Source organism: Papio anubis, chromosome 3 (genome assembly GCF_008728515.1).
Source record: "Papio anubis isolate 15944 chromosome 3, Panubis1.0, whole genome shotgun sequence".
NCBI classification, from domain to species: domain Eukaryota; kingdom Metazoa; phylum Chordata; class Mammalia; order Primates; family Cercopithecidae; genus Papio; species Papio anubis.
The window spans coordinates 94,994,544-95,013,818 of record NC_044978.1 but is presented as its reverse complement, the minus strand read 5'-3'; the positions used below and the strand labels follow the sequence as shown (position 1 = coordinate 95,013,818).

The 19,275-nt window shown below is 44.2% G+C and overlaps 3 protein-coding genes across 29 annotated transcripts in view; 1 reads left to right on the top strand and 2 right to left on the bottom strand.

Moving 5' to 3' along the window:
- FRYL (FRY like transcription coactivator) overlaps nt 1-3,634 on the top strand; it is a 285,578-nt gene extending 281,944 nt beyond the window's left edge. For all 26 annotated transcript variants that reach the window (XM_031664438.1, XM_031664443.1, XM_031664442.1 and 23 more), the window contains 2 exons: nt 1,010-1,200; nt 1,530-3,634. In XM_031664438.1, the coding sequence (XP_031520298.1) occupies nt 1,010-1,200; nt 1,530-1,788 (450 nt within the window). In that variant the 3' untranslated portion in view covers nt 1,789-3,634. The remainder of the gene's footprint in view (nt 1-1,009; nt 1,201-1,529) is intronic.
- On the bottom strand, nt 2,955-11,002 carry ZAR1 (zygote arrest 1). Of its 2 annotated transcripts, XR_646915.4 has the most exons (5): nt 9,953-11,002; nt 8,335-8,427; nt 8,182-8,256; nt 6,814-7,090; nt 2,955-4,306 (listed from the first exon to the last, which is right to left on the bottom strand). XR_646915.4 is itself a non-coding variant. In XM_003898661.4 (4 exons), exons 1-4 carry the CDS (start codon nt 10,910-10,912, stop codon nt 6,947-6,949), a joined length of 1,272 nt encoding a protein of 423 aa, XP_003898710.1. In that variant the 5' UTR covers nt 10,913-11,002; the 3' UTR covers nt 6,798-6,946. The 2 variants fall into 2 exon arrangements, 1 of the variants encoding a protein (XP_003898710.1); XM_003898661.4 differs by lacking the exon at nt 2,955-4,306 and having other exon boundaries at nt 6,798-7,090.
- Nucleotides 11,003-11,937: 935 nt separating this feature from the next.
- On the bottom strand, nt 11,938-17,528 carry SLC10A4 (solute carrier family 10 member 4). Its single transcript, XM_003898660.3, has 3 exons — nt 16,726-17,528; nt 15,737-15,947; nt 11,938-12,833 (listed from the first exon to the last, which is right to left on the bottom strand). Exons 1-3 carry the CDS (start codon nt 17,313-17,315, stop codon nt 12,324-12,326), a joined length of 1,311 nt encoding a protein of 436 aa, XP_003898709.1. The 5' UTR covers nt 17,316-17,528; the 3' UTR covers nt 11,938-12,323.
- Nucleotides 17,529-19,275: the final 1,747 nt, after the last annotated feature.

Sequence of the window (19,275 nt, the reverse complement as noted above, 5' to 3'; positions counted from 1 at the left end):
GTGACAGAGCAAGACCCTGTCTCAGAAAATCAAAATAGTCAAATAAACCACATCAGTTCAATACAGACATAAAACTGTATCATCAACCCACCTCCCCCAACATGTTGTTCATATTTCTATAGTTTTTGTTTGTTTGTTTGTTTTTTGAGGCAGAGTCTCCCTCTTTTGCCCAGGCTACAGTGCAATGGCATGATCTCAACTCACTGCAACTTCCACCTCCTGGGTTCAAGCAATTCTCCTGCCTCAGCCTCCTGGGCAGCTTGGACTACCAGTGTGCACCACCACGTCCAGCTAACTTTTTTGTATTTTTAGTAGAGACAGGGTTTCACCATGTGGGCCAGGCTGGTCTCAATCTCCTGACCTCAGGTGATCCACTGCCCGGGCGTCCCAAAGTGCTGGGATTACAGGCATAAGCCACCACACCCAGCCCATATTGTTATAGTTCTATTAATGCACACAAGAATAAACATGTTAAAAAATATAGCCTCAAAGATGCTAACTTTAGTCTTTTTCCCCCCTTGTCATCTGCTGGTAATAAAACTATCACTGGGGAAATGATTTAATTTCTTAGTCATTAAATCTGTAAACATATATATATATATATATATATATATTTATATTTATATTTATATAAATACCCTGGGGTAAATCATCTTTTAAAATCTAAAGACTTTACTGTCACATAGTTTTCATGATCCCCCATAACAGTAAATGTAGTTTTACTATCCAAAATGTAGTAATATTAAAACCAATATAGACATCTGTTTATTACAACTTGTTGCTTTATCAAGAACATTTAATTTCAAGACTACTATTTGGTGGAATTTATTTGCTCCTACAGAATGGAGTACTTGAAATATTAACTGCCCTTTCTTCCAAGGCAAACATTTTTAAATACTCTTTAAAATAAGAGCAACAATGGTACTACCATCAGGTATATTCTTGTAGCCAACTAAATGTTTTTGTTACCAAACATACGAATAGATCCTTAAAGATGTATTTGTTTTAGGTCATCAACATGTCAGAGGAACTTGCCCAACTGGAAAGTATCCTCAAAGAAGCTGAGTCCGTTTCCGAAAATGAAGAAATTGACATTTCCAAAGCTGCACAAACTACTATAGAAACTGCCATTCATTCTTTAATTGAAACTTTGAAAAATAAGGAATTTATATCAGCTGTAGTACAAGTCAAAGCTTTCAGGTAAAACGTGACAGGATTTAAAGGTGATGCCTTTAAATTAGACAGGAAGTTTAGTAATACTAGGTTTTCATTTTCAATTTGCTGTTTCCATATCATGTCTTTATGAAAGGAAAACATGAGTATCTTTAACAGTTGCCATTGAAATGATACCAATTTTAGATTTCTTTTCACTTTCAGGTGGTACTTTGAGTAATATTTGCTCAAATATTAAAACAGATCATGTTACTCACAAGGAAATGTTGTTGTTATAGGTATTTAACTTAAATTGAGTTAGTCTTAACTAATAATTGCCTAAGTCTCAGAACTGAAAAACTATTGTGTATTTTCAGATCTCTCTGGCCCAGTGATATCTTTGGCAGTTGTGAAGATGACCCTGTGCAGACACTGTTACATATATATTTCCATCATCAGACGCTGGGCCAGACAGGAAGCTTTGCAGTTATAGGCTCTAACCTGGACATGTCAGAAGCCAACTACAAACTGATGGAACTTAATCTGGAAATAAGAGAATCTCTACGCATGGTGCAATCATACCAACTTCTAGCACAGCCCAAACCAATGGGAAATATGGTGAGCACTGGATTCTGAGACACTTCAGGCCTTTAGGAAAGAAACTAAACTGAAGATGATGAAGAATATTAAACCAAGCACCTTTTATGGACCCTTGCATTCACTGATAACTTTCTGGCAGCATCTACTTTTTAGTTTAATGTCAAACTGTATCAAAAACAAAGATCTGAAAGAAAAAAAATCTGGTATTTTAACAGCTGCCAACATCTCCCACAATAACTGTATGAAGAAGGAATTTTTTAATTACTTAACCTACGTGAAAAGAAAAGGGCTAAAAGTGATGCCTACAAATACATTACTTTCTGGGGAAAGAAAAGAATTCCAAGAATGTTTGCAATAATGGCCTCCAATACTGAAACATCCAAAAGCGGGTGAAATGAGGCTGAAATCAAGGCTGTTTCATTTTAGCCGAAGACCTGCAAAGCTGCTTGAATTTCTAGCAGTCGAAAACCTAACCTGCAATTGATGCTTAATCATCCAGATGAACATGCAGTCAGCTATACACATCAAGACTCATTTACAAAAACCATTGATTTTTCAGTATGTGGGATAAGGGTTTGGGTTTTTTTGGTTTGTTTTTTGGTCTGTATAAGGAATTATGTGTGTGTGAGTTGGGATGTGTGGATATGTGATATTTTCAAGGTATGGATGTTTGGTTATAACGTCTCAGAGCATGCCTAAAAGAGCACTGCAAGATTATTTTTGAAGAAATGTTATTTTATTAGATCTAACTCTTCATAGTATGTAAATGTTAGAACATTTTAATAATATTTTAAAACTGGGCTTTCCCAGTATTTCAAAAAGAAATAATATATCTGTTAACGTTATTGGAATGCTGCTCAGTTCTCTGATCAGTGCTTATGTTACGATTGTTGATAACTAACCAAAGTAGATGCCTGCAGAGACTTTAAAATGTAAAATAAAGATGTATGCTGCCTGTCAGCTATTCTCATTAGAAAAGTTAACTTATTTTACTCCATATAGAAACTGTAGAGACTAAAACCAGTATTTTCTTGTACATTTGTGCCATGCACTGTTATATAAGAATAGGTGTACAAAGCTAAAGAAAAAAATGTGGTCACTGATGATGGAATATATGACTTGCAGGCTTTGAAGTCTGCAGAATTCAAGAAAAGAGCTGCAAATGCATTTTTTATATGTTTATTCAGGACTCACATGTTTTACCCTAAAGAAAGAAACCTAGGGCTAGGGGAAATGAAAGCAAGCCTGAAGACTGACTACCAAAACATGCAGTATACTTATTCACTGTGTAAGTCTGTAGTATAACATGAACTGGAGTCTCTACCCTTTTTTAAATCGCATTTTGTAAGAAAAGAAAAAAAAAAAAAAAAGAATGTAGTCCCACAACTCCTGATTTGAAAGAAACACCTTGTATTTTTTATATACATCTCTTATCCACTGTGATCCACTGTGACTTTTCTTTTAAACTGGGCTCTGTGATTCCAGAGTTTAGAATGTAGAAATGAAATGCTTAGCTTTACCTTTTCTTGGGGGTGTGGACCCTGCCAGAAATGTAATTACGTATGCTCAAGTGCATTAACTGAAGGCACTGTGCACACCATTGGACTGCTGACCACAGTTACATATCCAGTAAAATTCCATATCTGGTCACGGCTCATTCATAATCACTGTACTTTTGGACCCTGATAAAGACAATTATTTTGATGGTGTTCTGGTACTGTAAGTGGTATCCTTTAAATTATTTAAAACTTTTGGGTGTGGGGCAGGCAGAGAGGGATGGTGTCCAGAGATACATTACACTTTACATCCTATCTTACTCTCCCCTGTTTTTCTCACCCTCTTTACATCCTTTTTGTTAAAAATAAAAAGCATTGTAGCTGTTGGTTTGTGTTGTATTTTAACAAAGAATGAATGATTAGAGTGTGCATCATTTAGAAACCTTTCAAATGTTACCCCGTTGAATTGCCTTAAAAAAGAACAAAATCAGTTGACTACCCAACCAAACCTTTCAGTTGATACTTGCTTTTTGCATTTATTTATATGTAACTAAGTCTATTAATAAAAATGAATATACCTCCAGCAATCAAGATGCAAACAAATTCATGAGGATGGCCTTCTGCAACAGCATTTTCCTCCAACCTACACTTCTCTGCTCCTCAGCCTCTGAATCCCAAGTTAGTATTTATTAAATATATCCAGTGCTTAATTTATTACCTGATTTAGTTCTATTTGGAGGCCAGTTTTTGCTACATACAACCTTTTTCTTTTGCACACTACAGTTATCATTTTTAAATAGTACACTTACAAGACAACAGTAAAAGCAGCAATCTGGCAGTTTCTTCATGCTGCTTCTAAAACAAAACCACAGGATTTCTTATTTTAAAATATATTTTCTACTTTTAGTGATGTAAAATAGAGGGTGTGGCAAAACACATAACCTCCCTTAAATTTAGGAAATCATTACATGCTTTCTTGGAAAAAGACTCAAGAGAAGAGTAAGGATCCTCATTCAGGCCTATGAGTAAATACTGCTCACATAAAACACCAGGATAACCTAAACAAAAGGAGAGAGACAGTATTAAAATCCATTTATTGGTATTGTATAGCATTTTCTTCCCTAATTTTTCAAAGTAATCCATGGTTCCTTTAGAAAATAAAGGAAATATGAAGAAAACTACAGTTACTTCTCTTGATACCCAGAGACATCTTGGAGTATTTCCTTCTAACCTCTCTCAACCTGTCTTAAAATCTATTTACATCTTGTAAGTTTTTGGATTGTACACATAAAGAGTTTGGCAGTGCCTGTTCATTGCTCGAATGTAATCACCATAATCTGAATGGCATGTTTTTGTGCCACTTTGTTGAATATCTGCATGCCCACCCACCCTAAGTAAAACAGTCTGATCCTTACTTTCCTCAGCTGAAAAATAGGGTTAGCTGCTATGTTAGGAAAATTAATAGCAAGCAATATTAAAGAACAATGTAACCATATTAATAGCCAGTGGAAATTTCTTAGGACTCAATGCAGGTACCTTTTATGTAATTCATTCATTGAGCAAATGCTACTGATCACATTATGTATCACTTGCATGCCACAGTACATATGGGTTTCCTACCCCTGTACCTACCCCCAAACAACAGGAACATGTTAGAACGAGTAAAAAAAACATCGCCTTTACCCACACCAGTTCTTGTCATTTCTCTTTAGCCTTGCCACCACTTTATCTGGTCCCTGCAAGTCTCCTTATCTACAGGTATCTACTGTATAGCTGGAGTGATTTTTTGAAAGTGAGTCTATATGTCACCATGCCCTACTATCTCCAGCATACCTTTAAAACTTTTTAGTGCAGCCTGACAAAGTGCCTGTAGTCCCAGCCACTTGAGAGGCTGAGCCAGGAGGATGGATCACTTGAGCCCAGGAGCTTAAGGCTGTGGTGTACCCTGATAATGCCTGTGAGTAGCCCCTGCACTCCAGTAGAGACCATCCTCCTAATGAAGGCCTAAAACACCCCTCCAGTCTGGCACTGCTAGATTCACCTGGCATGTCCTCCAGAGTATTCTCCCACCGTGGCCTCCTCCTGGTGGTTTTCTACCACAGGGCTTTTGCAGATTGTTGCCCTAATCTGGAAATTTTCCCCTCGCCATTTTTGCCTCATTCAACTTATTTGAACTGGAGTTCAGCTGAGGTGTCATTCTTTTAGGCAGGGTTTCCCTGACCTAAGTCAGGTCCCTTACTGCAGAGGCACTTTAGCAGATTGTCCTTATCGCAGGTCAGAACCTCGGTTTTACATTGATGTAAAAACTAGTGGCCATCTGCCCGCTGTACTAGAAGCTCCATGAGATGCCACCTCTTCTCTGCTGAGCACAAGTTCTCATGCTTCAATTCCATTAGTAACAGCTGGGGGTGCCTGTTAAATGTAGGTAGGACAGGTATCCAGTAATCTGCATTTTACACGCACCATCTCCGTCCACATCGATGCAGGTGGGCCTTTCCCTTCGAGATACAGATTCTATGGAGACCTCAAACCCACTTTGGCCCCTTTTAACAAGTGTCCAAGAATGTTAAGACTTAGTGCTATGGCCTAAGGTAGTAAGGAGTTCACTTAAGTGGGATGTTAGACAATTGGAGGCATAATTAGCACATGGTTCCAATTATATGGTTTCTCTAATTAAACCAATACTACAACTTTAATTTCATCAGATGCACTTGAGGCTCTAAACTCAGTCCCATCCTCAACTAGGAGCATTCTGGCAGTGGGGCCTCAGTGTTGTCATGAGAAGCTACTAGATGCAGTTAAGAATCTGGCATCCCAACTAGCACCAAGTCAGTGAAGACAAAGGCTAAGGCCTACGCCTCTAACTTGACATCTTATAAGTACATTTAGGAGGCCTACTTTAAGAGAAAAAAAAAAAGCTTTGAAGAAACACAAAGTCTACTTGATGGGTTATTCAGTGTCTTAAAGCAGCCATTTGCCCACAGCCACCCTGTTCCAAGCCCCACTTTTGCCACATTTGTGAAACTGACTAGTCAGTCAGGTTAGTTTTCCCAGCCTTCCTCTACCTAGTAGCTTACCTCCTAAAGTCACCCGGACACTAAAGCCTTTACCTACCCCATCACCGCCATTCAGCATTCTTACTCTACCGTTAACCTCCCAACGGTCTCATGCAACCAAGAAATGGCTCTGCCTCCACCTCTCCCAAAAGAATGCCTTAATGTTACAGCTAGGCAGCTTTTTTTTTTTCTTTTTTGAGACGGAGTCTCGCTCTGTCGCCCAGGCTGGAATGCAGTGGCACAATCTCTAGGTGGCTTTTTATTCAGTTAACTCCCTTCTAAGCTTCAGTCCTCCAGAGCTGCCTAAATAGTAGACCTCGTCTACGAGCCCCCACTAAATTGTTTTCCAAGTAGCCACAGCCTAACTCAGAGCCTGGCCCACTCTCTGCCATCAGCAAGCATTTATAAAGGTGAAGTGACAGGCCCAGACTGTTAGCACAAGACAAGCACTCTTGAAACTTTATTTTCAAAGACAGATTTTATGCAATGTATAAACTGTGTTGCAATACCTTTATTTGAAGGCTTTTTCAGAATACACTGCCTTTCATGAAGTATTTTGAGAAGGGAGAGGTGGAGAGGAGAGGCACGGAAAAGCTCACTCATCTACTCCATCAGTGCATGCACAGCAACACTGACTTTCACCTAAATGATGTATTTGAAGCTGAAAGTGCTGTCACAGGACAGGCGTTTGCCTTTGCATCTACCACACAAATCTTGACGGTGGGGCCGTTTAGGGTCCACGTGGCGAAGTTTTACTGGGCAGGAACATCTAGTTTGTTTACAACTCTGGGGGAAAAAAAAATACAGAAGGGCGTACAGAAGATAAACCCTTAGTGATTTCCTAGGACTTCAACATTTCTCTAGTCCATTCAAGTACTTATTGAATGCACTCTAAGCAAGGTCCCATAGTAATCTTGTTTTCCCTCTACATCCCTACCTACCTAGCAATGACAGGGCTAGGAATAGTGGGTGTTTAACCATGCTGTAGTGCTGCTAATATTGTATCAGATCCAATTATGAGTTGTGAAGTTTCTTTTGCAACTTTTTAAGAGGAAGGGTAGAGAACAAGTCAGGGATGAATTTGACAACGAACACCAAGAGCAGAGTGGTTAAGGCATCCTCCTTTACAAACATGCCCGGCCCTGATCTAAGTGATTCTCAGTGGCTTGCCATACTTAGTTTCTCTCCACCACCCCAGGGTGTTAATGCTTCTAAATATCCAACGTGGGTCAAGTGTATTGATTAGCCTGTCTCAATTGGCAATTCAGACTCCATTAGCTGTGTGATAAGAGGCGAATTTAGACACTTTCCTCTTAAAGATTAGCTAAGCCCCTTAGCACAGTTAATAGCAAGCAAGTGCTTAAGCAATGCTTAATTAACATATTGCTTGCTTACCGTTACAGTCAACTCCCCATAAAGCTAGACAACTTAGATTTATCTTAAACTGTCCCCCTTTGTGAGCTTTCAGGCAAGACAAACTAACCCCATGTGCTTAGACTCAATACCTTGAGGTTGTGCTTCCTAAGAGGCATTTCGGTAAAACAGTCAACCTTGACTACTTCATGTTAGCTGACAAGCATGTTTTTGTTAATTTTCTTATATATCTGACTAAGTAGCAAGTAAGGCAAGTATTCTTCCGTATTGCAAGTGAGGTTAACAGTTTTAGAAGAGGTTAACAAGAGCAAGATTTGCAAGGGCAGAAAGAAGCTAACACCAAGGCCCCGTTTCCCAGGTGAGTATTGTTTCTACCACTCCTAACAAAAGCCAGTTGAAACCTAAGGTCTGGGGACCTGGCCTCTTTTTGGAAGTATACTCAAACTACACTAAAAACCTCTACGACAGCCCAGGTCAGACAAAATGCAAAACATCTGACTTACTTGACAGGTGATATCCTCCACTCGGTAAGGGTTATAAGACTTCTGACAAGTTCTGCAAAACTGTTTGAAGTAAACCTGTGATGAGAAAGAAAATAAAACAAAATTGCCTTGACACTTTTAGCAAGAAGATGCCAGTCACCTGGTATTTCTTACCTTGTTAGTTCCCTGTACACACCACACATAAGCACTCTCCCAGCGGATGTTGCAGTCCTTGCAGTGGTAATAGCCATATTTCTGCTCTAAGAACTGAACAACAGGATATGTCAGTTTAACCAACGTAAGACCTGAATTATCCTTCATTTCCAGACATTGGGAAGGATCTACTTGATATCTGAAACTGTCAACTTCACTCCAGATCATGAAAGAAAGCAGGGTCAGGTTTGGGTATGCCTCTTCAATACAGTAATTAAGTGAGCTAATAGCCTAGTCAAACAATTAAGCAAGCATGGGCCTTAAAGTTCATATACCAGATTAACTCAGTTCATAAGGCTGGCTGATAAATGAATAATTAGGGACATAATAGTTAAACAGTTCTCTGAAGTTTGGGATTCTTCAGGGAGGCCTTTTAAGATGAAGCCTGATCTTAGACTATGCACACATGAAAGGTATTAAGCTGAAGAAAAATAAGACTCCACATCCAAGGAACTTTAAGGGGTTCACCAAGATCACATTCTTCATGCTGCTAGTTAATTCCCAAACAGTAGTGCCAGGAACCGAAATTGTACGTAAGCCATAATTCATATTCAATATGAACAAAAGTAGTGTTATCTAAACTTCCCTTCTTCCCTCCCAGTGAGTAACCAGTTATACACACGTTTTTAGAGTTAGGCTTTTAGAATTGGAAGGAACTCTGGGGAGCACTTAATTCAGTCTGCTCACCTGTGAGACTGACTGTTAAGTCCAGGAAGGTTATGACTGGCCTAAGATCACACACAGCTCGTGCATGGCCACGCTGGAAAGCCCTGGCCTCTCGATTCACTCCTCACACAAGCAGCCTACCGCCACCAACACCGCCCCTCAAAAGGAATACCAGCCTGTGATGGCCGTGGAAGAGACCGCGAAGGACTCCCTCGGGCTTCTTACCACCTCTTGTGCCTTTCCACTTCTGCTAGGTCACAACTGCCCTCTGCGTGCCCCAGCCCTTTAAAGGTTCGGCCTGCTGCTCTCGGGCGGCAATACTGAGCAGTCCAAATGCTTTCGCAGTATTGGATTTCTGAGGTGGGGGTGCTTTTTAAAAGCAAAGCAAATTCCTAGGAAGGGGCATTTTAGGAGCTCCAGCTTTCCAATAGCCTGGAAGCTTGTAAAGGAGAAGTCAGAATTGCTAACCAGAATCTCAGCAGTTGAAGGGTTTTTGCCACATCTAGTGCAGAAATGGGAGAGGGGGATTCTTCGGAATCGACTCTCCTGCCTGCAAGCGCTCCCGAAGTTCAGTTGTGCGTACTCATAGGTCATCCAACCACGCGGTCAGGACTGGCCTACACGCCCACTGCCCAAGGTTTACAGTGCAAATATGAGGGTTGTGAATGTCCCAAGGGCGTTGCCCTGGCCAGCCTGTGGAGCAGCCGAGGCGAGTAAGTCAGGCTGTCGGGACAAGAGACTGCTGTGGGGGAAGACACCTGTCGCGGGCATTGGCTGTTTCGGAAACACGGAAGTGGCCACGCTTAAGGAAGCGCCACACCTTCAAGTGTACCCGAAGCAGTCACAGGGCCCGGCCCCAGGAAGACACCCGCATCCCCGGGCTCTCCTGTGCCCTCACCGCCCCAGGCCTTACTTGGAAGCGCAGCCGCTCCTTGCCCGGCTCCGGGCTCCGTGGCGACGGCCTCTCTCCCGCGGCGGCCGCCTCCCGTCCGTCGCCGCCGTCTCGGGCCCTCCCTGCGGGCGGAGGTTGCCCCGGGCTCCTTAGCGCCGACCGCGGAGCCGCCTCCCCCTCCTGGGCCTCTCGCGGCGGCAGCTCGGGACCGTCGGTCGGCTGCTCCCAGCTCGCTCGGACAGTGGCCTGGGCCTCGCCGTCGTCGTCATCGGACTGCGGCCGCCGGGGCGCCTTCCTCGTCCACACCTCTCCCTCCTCTGGGTCTTGAACCCTCGCGGGCGGCGGCCCCCGCTCTCCATTCGACGCCCCGGACCTCTGCTCGCCCGCCGCGGCCCCGGGTCCCTCCAGGAAGGTGGTGAGACGGCGCGAAGCCACGGGCGAGTACACGGCGACTGTGCGCGGGAAGCGCAAGGGCCGCGGGGCGCCGTTCTGGGGGCTGCCCTGCTCCAGGCCTCGACAGGCTGGCTGCTGGGAGTTAGAGCCGCCGCCCGTGGTGCCCTCGGCCATGGGGCCGGCCGGGGACTCGGGATAGCGGGCCCGGCGCTGCAGCGTGCGCCTCCCCAGCGAGCACTGTACCGCGGCGTCGATGCGCGGGCTCACCTGCACCGCCACGTCGCAGCTGCCGGCCCTCCGGGCGCGCGGCCCGAGACCCGGCCCCACCTGCGCCAGGAGAGCCATGAGCTGCGCCCGCTGGTAGCTGTCGAAGTACTCGGCGGCTGTCAGCCTCCCTCGGCCCGGGAAGGACGACGAGGCCGCGCCCACCGAGGATGGGAAGGAGGCGGGAAGGCAGCCCCCGCCGCGGTGCTGCCAGTTACCGCCCGCCGCGCCCTTGCCCTTGGTGGCCGCCGGGTACGGGTACGAGCAGGGGGGGCACGCCGGGAACACGTAACCGTCCAGCACCTCGTCCCCCAGGGCCGCCATGGGCGCACCGCTGCCGCCCGCCGCCGCACCCTAAATAGGCGACTCGCCGGGGCAGCCGAGCGGAGGCGGGGACGGCCCTCGGCTGGGGCTCGCACGCTGCACCGCCCTCCACGCCCTTCCAGCCATCGGCCCGCGTCCCCGCCGAGGGGGCCCCTCTCCGTCCTTCTCCCTACGGAAACTCTCCACGCCCGGATGTTGGCACAATGACCCTTAGATTATCTGGAAAGAGGGCTTTCTTTGTGATGAAAGGACTGATTCGTAAGGGAACCAAGGCGCCCGAGATGGGTAGGATTTCAATGAGAGAAATTCATCACCGGCATCAGCTGAGTCGGCTACTCCCGGTGCCCTGATTGTTCCAGGTGCCTGCGCACCGCCCCCCTCCCCCCGCTCCCCCTTCCCCTCGCTCCCTCCTCTCCCGCATTCCCCGCACCAGAAAGCCAAGGTTAGGCCGGGTGCCTCTGGCTAAACGAGCGAAAGTGCCAAGGTTTGGGAACTGTTCTGGGTCTGTTATTACTCATTGACTCAGATGATAGTTTAATCTCAGAGCTGCTCGAGAGACTACCCACTAAGCCCCCTCGGCGAGTTCATGGAGAACCACCCAGGGATCTTCGTCTAGGCGAATTGTTTTCTCCCCTGGAACGTGTCCTTTCCCCCAGTCCCAGTGATGACCCGGAGGTACCATTTTGCTCTGCTCCAGAGTGTTTCTGCAAAATTTCCCAACCAAATCATTCCTCCAAAAGATAAATTGATTTGAGGTGTGTTTACATAAATGCAGAAGACCAATCGAAAAGAACATGGCCTGTCCACTAGAAAAAATGTTGATTATTCATTACTAAGTAGATACCAGATCAAATAATCAAATACATTAATGTAACTTTTCTCTGATACTGGTTTGACAAATAGTATATTTCCTTATTTAACTGACCCGTTTTGGAATTTTTCTGAATACAGGTCAAAATTCAACATTGTCAGGAATTTTAAGTAGAGCAAGCACACTTTTTTTTTTTTTTTTTTTTTTACAACAATTACACTAAACTCAATTATGCTTAACAAAGATAGCTTGGTTTTACTCATAAGATAGTGCGCCAAAATTCTACATTTCCAAGACTCTGTTTTCTAAAAGTTTCTGAATTTGCAACAGTCATAGAAATTGGTGATGGTAAAAACTAAAAAGCACATTTAATTCAGACTTCAGGTTAGCCATCCCAGGTGCAAATTATATTACAGCATTGATTTGTAATTTGTGACAACGTTTGGTTAATACACCAGCAAACCTTAAAATGAAAAGATCAGAATTGTTACATGTATGATGTGAACCAGTGTCATCTTTTATGTTAACCATGTGCACTACCACACGCCATAAATATGAAGCAATATTTCAGCAAGACGAAGCTCCTGTGTATCTCCACATTTAGAGAGAAGTCTGAGTGGTTTCCATCATTATATTTTCTGCTTTCACTGTGCCATAGGAAGTGTCTGCCATTTCCTCTTCTTTTAGTTTTTTATAAGAAATATCTGTATCTTCATCTTCATCTAGAGGATCTCGCTTGTGCAACATTTCACTTCCATACATTTTATAGATTAAAACAAAAATCCCTGCTTCTGCAGACTGGAAAAGCGCATAGAGCAAAGGAAACATGTACATGCTTCCTATGAATTGCGGCGGAAAGGCCAGTTTTAGAATGGCTGTACAAAGCTGCACATTCTGACTACCTGTTTCCAGACATACAGTCCTCTTGCAGTTGGGTGGAAGATGGAAGAGAGTAGCTAAACCATAGCCTGAGGCGTAGCCTGCCAAAGGCATAAAAATTGCTATCACATAAACAGCTGCAGGAATACTTGCCAACAGTTGAGGTCCTAACATAGTGCCGGTCATTATGAAAAGTACCACCAGAGTCACCAGCAGAGACCACAGGGAAACCTAGTAATAGAAAATTACAATGAGATGGTTGAAGATGAATTCAGGCGAGAGAATCCTAAGCTCAGGGAAGAAAACACCCATCTAGTATGATCTCCAACACAAAATGGAGGACCTTTGACAGAATATTTCTGAAGACGGGCAGGCCACCTCTTCAGGAAGCATCCAGAGCCACATTGGGCAGCTCTGATTGTTTGGAAGCCTGTCCTTATGTTGAGGGACAATTTGCCTTCTATAACCTCTAGCCGTTGACTTGCATATAGGCTGTCAGGAGCAACAAAGACCAGCTCTTAAAAAAAAAAAAAAAAAAAAAAGCTTTTCTGAAAAACAGCTCTTCAAAAGCTTAAAAACCGGTTATCAGGGAAGGCTACTCTTCTCCAGGCAGATAGACCCCAGATTAAAGCCTCCATCACCTAACTTTGTTTTGGTATCCTGACTGTTCTGAACATGTGTTTCGTTTGTGAATGTGCCTCTTAAAAACAGGGCATTTAGCACTGAGCCTAATACCCCAGGTATGGTCTGATCATTAGAGCAGACAAGTGGATATTTACTTTCCCTGAACTGAACCCCATGTTTTCCATAAGAAATTGGTTCTCATTTTACGTGAGTTAAAACTTGTGAAACTTGATTAAAATGTCTGAAGCTCAGTGTGTGATTTTTTTAACCCTGAAAATATATTGCAGAGGATTGCTTGCAATATTGAAACAATTACCTATTCTTAGATTATGTAAGAGAAAAAAATGTAAATAAAGATGTGAAGAATTCTTTGCAATTTGGCAACTTTCCCCTTTTTCATTTGTTCATGAGAAACCTCCCATCTGTAAGTCTCTAATGATGCTTAGGTATTATCACAATAGATGAATTTTAGATACAGTACAATTGACTTCTGTATAAAACATGTAATCTTGATGTTCTGACTGGTACATTTCACTCATTCAAATAAAACAGGCTGTATGAATAGTAAGGTGGAAACCTAAAAATTCCTCTCCTACTCCTCCTTCTTACTGGTAGTTAACTTATTATTTTTAATGAGGAGTGGGCAGGGGAAGGAAACTCGATCCAGAGAGAACAGTTTAAATGTTGCTTCTGGTTCCCTGGATAGCTGTGATATCCCTTTTGCAGTCTTTGGGACTGGCATGACTCTACACTCTTAAAAAGTTATTTAAAATTTATCAGCTGGTCACAAATTCTACCCTAGAGGATGCCGCAATAATTATTATATAAGGTACAGATACTACAGATGTACAATTGGCAGAAACCAAGCTATTACATGTAAAAGCATACCATTTCAAAGTATGTCACATTAAAAGCAGTGACAATCTGATTTCTTCATTTTGAAATATTGGCTCCAAAATCCCTTAGAACTTTTAAATCATTTGGGCAAGCATTGACATTGAATGCTCATTTTGAAGTGTTTGCAAAGGTGTAACAATTATATAAACCGTTTCTTAATAGTGTGCTAAAGAATAGGGCGAGGTTAACCTTAAATTCAAAGGTAGCTAATCTTATTGATCTATTATATTTGAATATTAAATACATTAATTTATTTATATATTTATATTAAATATACTTCTGTTTTTGGTGTGTAGGTCATTTGACTGACTTTCTCTTAGACTTCCTAAGGTTTTATAGTAAATGCCATCACGTTAATAGCATTAGCTTAATGATTAACAAGTTCTTAATGCATCTCAAGAGTATGAGTATACACAACAGGTATTAATATATGCGTATTTACATGTACACATATATTTTTACATTCACATATACATGTTTATTATGGAGCAGGATTTCTTTTACTCAGGGCTGGATATATGCACAGAAAAGAACTCTCTACTTTTCATATTAATAAAAGCTGACTATATAATCAGATTACTTTAGAAAATAAGTAAAACAAAAGATTATGTCTTCTCGAATCTACATAATTGAAACATTAAGGTGGCTCTTTTTCTCTTCATTTGTCCAAAGGAATTTGCCTGTGCATTTTGCAGTAATAGTTACGTATTTTATTTGATTAATTACCTGAAGTCAGCATCCTGGTCATGGTTTATTCTTTTTCACTACTATTTTTGAATTTTCAAAGACAGCTTAATTTTACAAAGATTTTTTTTCCTCCAGTCCACTACTAGAATCTACTAAACTACTACTAAACTACTAAAATCTCTACTGCTACAGAAAGCATTAATTTTTTAAAAAATCAAAGCCTTCGGAGAAATATTGCAGAAATTATAGAAATCCCCCATCTTTTCACTAGCTTTAGAAGCCATAAATATTGCAATGGAGAAAGAAAAAGAAACACATTTAGTGAGGGCAATATAATCTCCATTATTTATCCAGGACCCAATTTTATTTTGTGCTTTAAAGTGAATATTTTGTGTGTTCTATTACTACAATGTAACTTTTCCATTACTTTTGTCCTATTAGTATCAACTTACTTTTAAAAATTTAATAAAATGTTAAAGGAACCTACTATGGAGTTTCTCAGAATTCCAGTTCCATTTTTGAAAAGATAGCCATGCATTTCTAAAATAGTGCACCAATTCTATTAAAGTAATTATATTTAATCTGCTTTGATTTTTAATTATATACAATTAGTGGAAAATATGTTGCCATTTAATTACACTGTCATCTTCCCCACCCCTCTATGATCTGTTTCCTCCCGATGAGTACTGATAGTTCTTTTATGCTGGTTTTGATTAAGCTGTGTCTTAATTAAAGCTATTATTCTAGGAATCCCAAAAGTGGAAGTTATCTTCGTAGCATAAACCTTTTTTAAAAAATTTTATCCATGCAACTACTTCCAAGTCCTTTTCTTCCTTTCCCCCTTCTCCAAACTTCCTCACATTTCTGCTGTGGGTCAGAGATCAAGGGCTCTCCAAGCTAGTATGGAAAGGGAAGAGGGGCCTTACCTTCACAATGTAGTCAGCCACCCGGCTGTATTTGTAGCGAATGAAGACGCCCAACCCGATAGGGATGAGAGTGCTACAGAGTGTCAGGGTCACAGTCCCTAGGGGTAGTAACTGCACGATAGGGGTGTTGATCCAGGCCCAGCTGTAGATCCACAGGCACAGGGGCATCAAGACAAGGGCCAGAAGCGTGGAGGAGATGGTCATGATGATGCTGCAGAAAAGGGAATGAGCAGAAATCAGAACGAGCTTTGAGTCAAACAGCCAGCCAACCTTTTTATTGTATGTTGAGAAGGTGAAAGGGGAGACTGCGAGTCCCAGGGTTGAAGTCTGGGCAGAACCTACATCATCCAAGGAGAGTGCCAAGAGAGCAGCACGTTTAAGACCAGTGGAATTATGAACCCAAGGCAGGGGGGAGAAATAAGCCCCCTGTCTCAGTACTGCTGCCCTCGGCTTTATAAAGTCTATTGAGCCTGGATGATTCTGAGGGGAAGGAGCGTTCTTCCTTGCAAGCCTGCTGCAAGGTAAGCCATGGTAAAGCTGCTGACTGCTACTTTTGGCTGAACTCAACAATCCTGCCCTCTATGTGAGATTAGTTTCTCCGACGGGCCAGTAGCCCTATTTTACTTTTACGTTGCCGGCGAGTTCTAGTTCAGCCTTCCCCTTCTCTTTGTCTTCCACTGGACAACGACCTGCGCTGCCAGCCCGATGCTAGGAGAGGACGGCGAGGGACCCTGCTGAAGGGCCGCGCTGCGCATGGAATCCCGGCCTTGGAGCAGCCCCTCGCCGTCTAGCTAGCTCCCCCAGCAGCACAATCTGCGGGTCGGCCTTGACTTCTAAAGCCTGGGGGTCATCATCTTCCTCTCCTTTCCTCCTCCTTCCTCCACGCCTGATTCCAACCCCTCCACTGCCTCTGTCCTTCGTCCTGAGCCCACGGCCGTAGACGCGCGGCTGGGATGAGACAGATGCCCAAGGAACAGACAGATCCGTACCTGAGGTTCATGTCGCCGTCAACCAGCAGGGACATAAGATTTGAGAGATTGCCGCCGGGACAGCAGCCACACAGGAGCACCGCCACGGCGGCCACCTCGTCCAGCTTGAAGGCAAGGGCCAGCAGGAAGGCCAGCAGCGGCAGGAGGCCGAACTGACAGAGCGCGGCCAGCAGCGCGCCCACGGGCCGGCGGACGTGCGCCCCGAAGTGGTTTACGTCCACTGTGCAGCCCAGGCCCAGCATGGTGATACACAGGGCGGCGCCCACGAACACGTTCAGCCCGTGGTTTAGCGGCGTGTCCCAGAACGGGGGCGCGTGGGGCGCCCAGGGCCGAGGGAACGGGGAAGGGCCGTGGCTCGCCGCGCCGCCCGCGAGGCCGCTGGTCGTGGGCTCCGGGGTCGGAGTGGGACCGGGGCTGAAGCCGAGGCTCGAACCCGGCCCCAGGCTGAGCCCGGGGCCGGGGCCGGTGCTGGAGGCAGGGGCGAGGGCGAGGTCCGTGCCAGGGCCCGGGCTGCTGGAGTTGGGCGCCAGGGTGAAGTTGTCCCGCAGCAGAGGGGCGAAGAGCAGGGTCGCGTTGTCGGCGCCGTCCATGGAGCGGCCCGAGCTGCGGATTCCGGTCCCCGCCCGCCGCGTGACTCTCTCCGTCCCGCGGTCGCCGCAGCCGCCGCCCGTCGTTCTGCCCGTCGGTCTCCGAGCCGCGGCTGCGCGCAGCTGACTTGCTCGGCGGCGTCGGGGACGGCGGGCCTGTCTCCGCTCCCGGGTCTGCCGCCGCCCGCAGCCTGGCACTCTGCGCAGCACGGCCCCCCGGGTGAACCCAATCGCTGCGCAGGGTCCGCGTTCCGGCCCCGCGCCCCGCAGGCCCCGCCCCGCCCCGCCACCCGGTCCCCTCCTGTGAATCGCCAGTAAGTGGTTCTGTTAGAGTGTAGCCAGGGGCGGAACAAAGACCTGACAAAGGACCGGAGCAAGAAAAAACCGTTCCTGGCTGCCGATCAAGTTCTCTGATGGGCTCTGCCTCTTTATAATGAAATCTGGAGACCCAGACACACAAAGTGGAGGGGGTGGGTGGATAACCTCATCGATGCACGCGCATAGACCATAGAAACTGTTCCTATAGCCTGCAGTCCTAAAAGGGGTGCTTGACTTAATACCATCGTTTCTCTGGTAAGCATGACACGATATCTGGCTTGAATTTGCAAACAATTTTTTGCATGATTTTCATGTTCAGTCTTAAAGTAGAATGTTTTGGCAAGTGCGTGTGCATTATTTCATTCGATTCTTACAGCAAAGCCGTGAGATAGATACAATTTTTACAAGCTCGATTTTTACAAACGAAGAAACTGAGGCACGGGGAAGTGTCAGTCTTGTCAACCGAACCCACAAGTACCTGGCTGAATCTGCACGGTGATGTGTCCTTAAAGAGGGCAGAGAAGAGCTTGGTTAACAACAGTCTCCATGAAAAATGTGTATTTAAGAAGGTATTGGCAGGTAGAGAGAGGATATTTCAGTGGTCACAGATTTACGAAGCTTTGTGAGTAAAGCCCTGGCATTAGGATTAAAGGACTGAAAATAAATAAAGTGCTGAGATTCCCTGCTTGAGACAGGTTTATCCCAAAACAAATCAAAAGCAGAGCTCTTATGAATGGAGATGCAACAACGTTTAAGTTAGTCACTAGATGGCATGTAGAAAGGAAAAGAATTTCTCTGCTTACCAACCAGGTGGGGTCTCTTGAGGAGGCATCTAGCTCCCTGGGGGTGACCATAAAGTGATAGTCACTTAGTTGTGAAAACCAACAGGAATTTCTAGAGTGAAATCAAGGCTCAGTCTTAGCCCAGGGTTGCTTTCACAAGGAGCCAAGATACAGTGAATTCTTCTATCCAGGGACTTTTCCCTAATTCCTGTCCTGGCACAGAGTGACTTCTATTACCCAAGGGTGGACTGAGCCTTTCCTCATCCCCAAATCTCATAAAGATGACAGAGACTATGAAAAGTAAGACTAAATGCAAAGCATATTGCACTCTTCATCACAAATAATTTATTTTTCTTCCTTGGACTGTAAATTCCATGAGGGCAGAGCTTTTACAAGCATTTAGGAGGATAATGTACCCTTACACTTTTCCGAAACACTAAACCCAGAAAAAGAAAAACTTCAGTGAGCTCTGTAGAGCTTTAAGGGACCAAAAATATTTTAAGCTTACATGTCAGCACAAATATATTTGTGACCAAAAATATTTTAAGCTTACATGTCAGCTTATGCAGGTAAAAAGAAAGATATTCAGATATACGACGATCCATGCTAGCCAACTTTACACTAGTAGACCCCAGGGAAGGTGTGTGGAGAAACAGACAAGATAAGGAGGGAAGGCACTGCTGAGCTTTCACAGTCTTGAAACCACAGGATGAGATAAGCCAAGAATACAAATGGCAAGGGATACAGCTGAAGCCAACTGTGCAGGCACCACTCCTATTTGCCTCAGAACCCCTTGTTGTGTTAATGATATTAAAATTCACAATCACATTAAATAAGCAGTAATTAGAGGCAGACCAACTCAA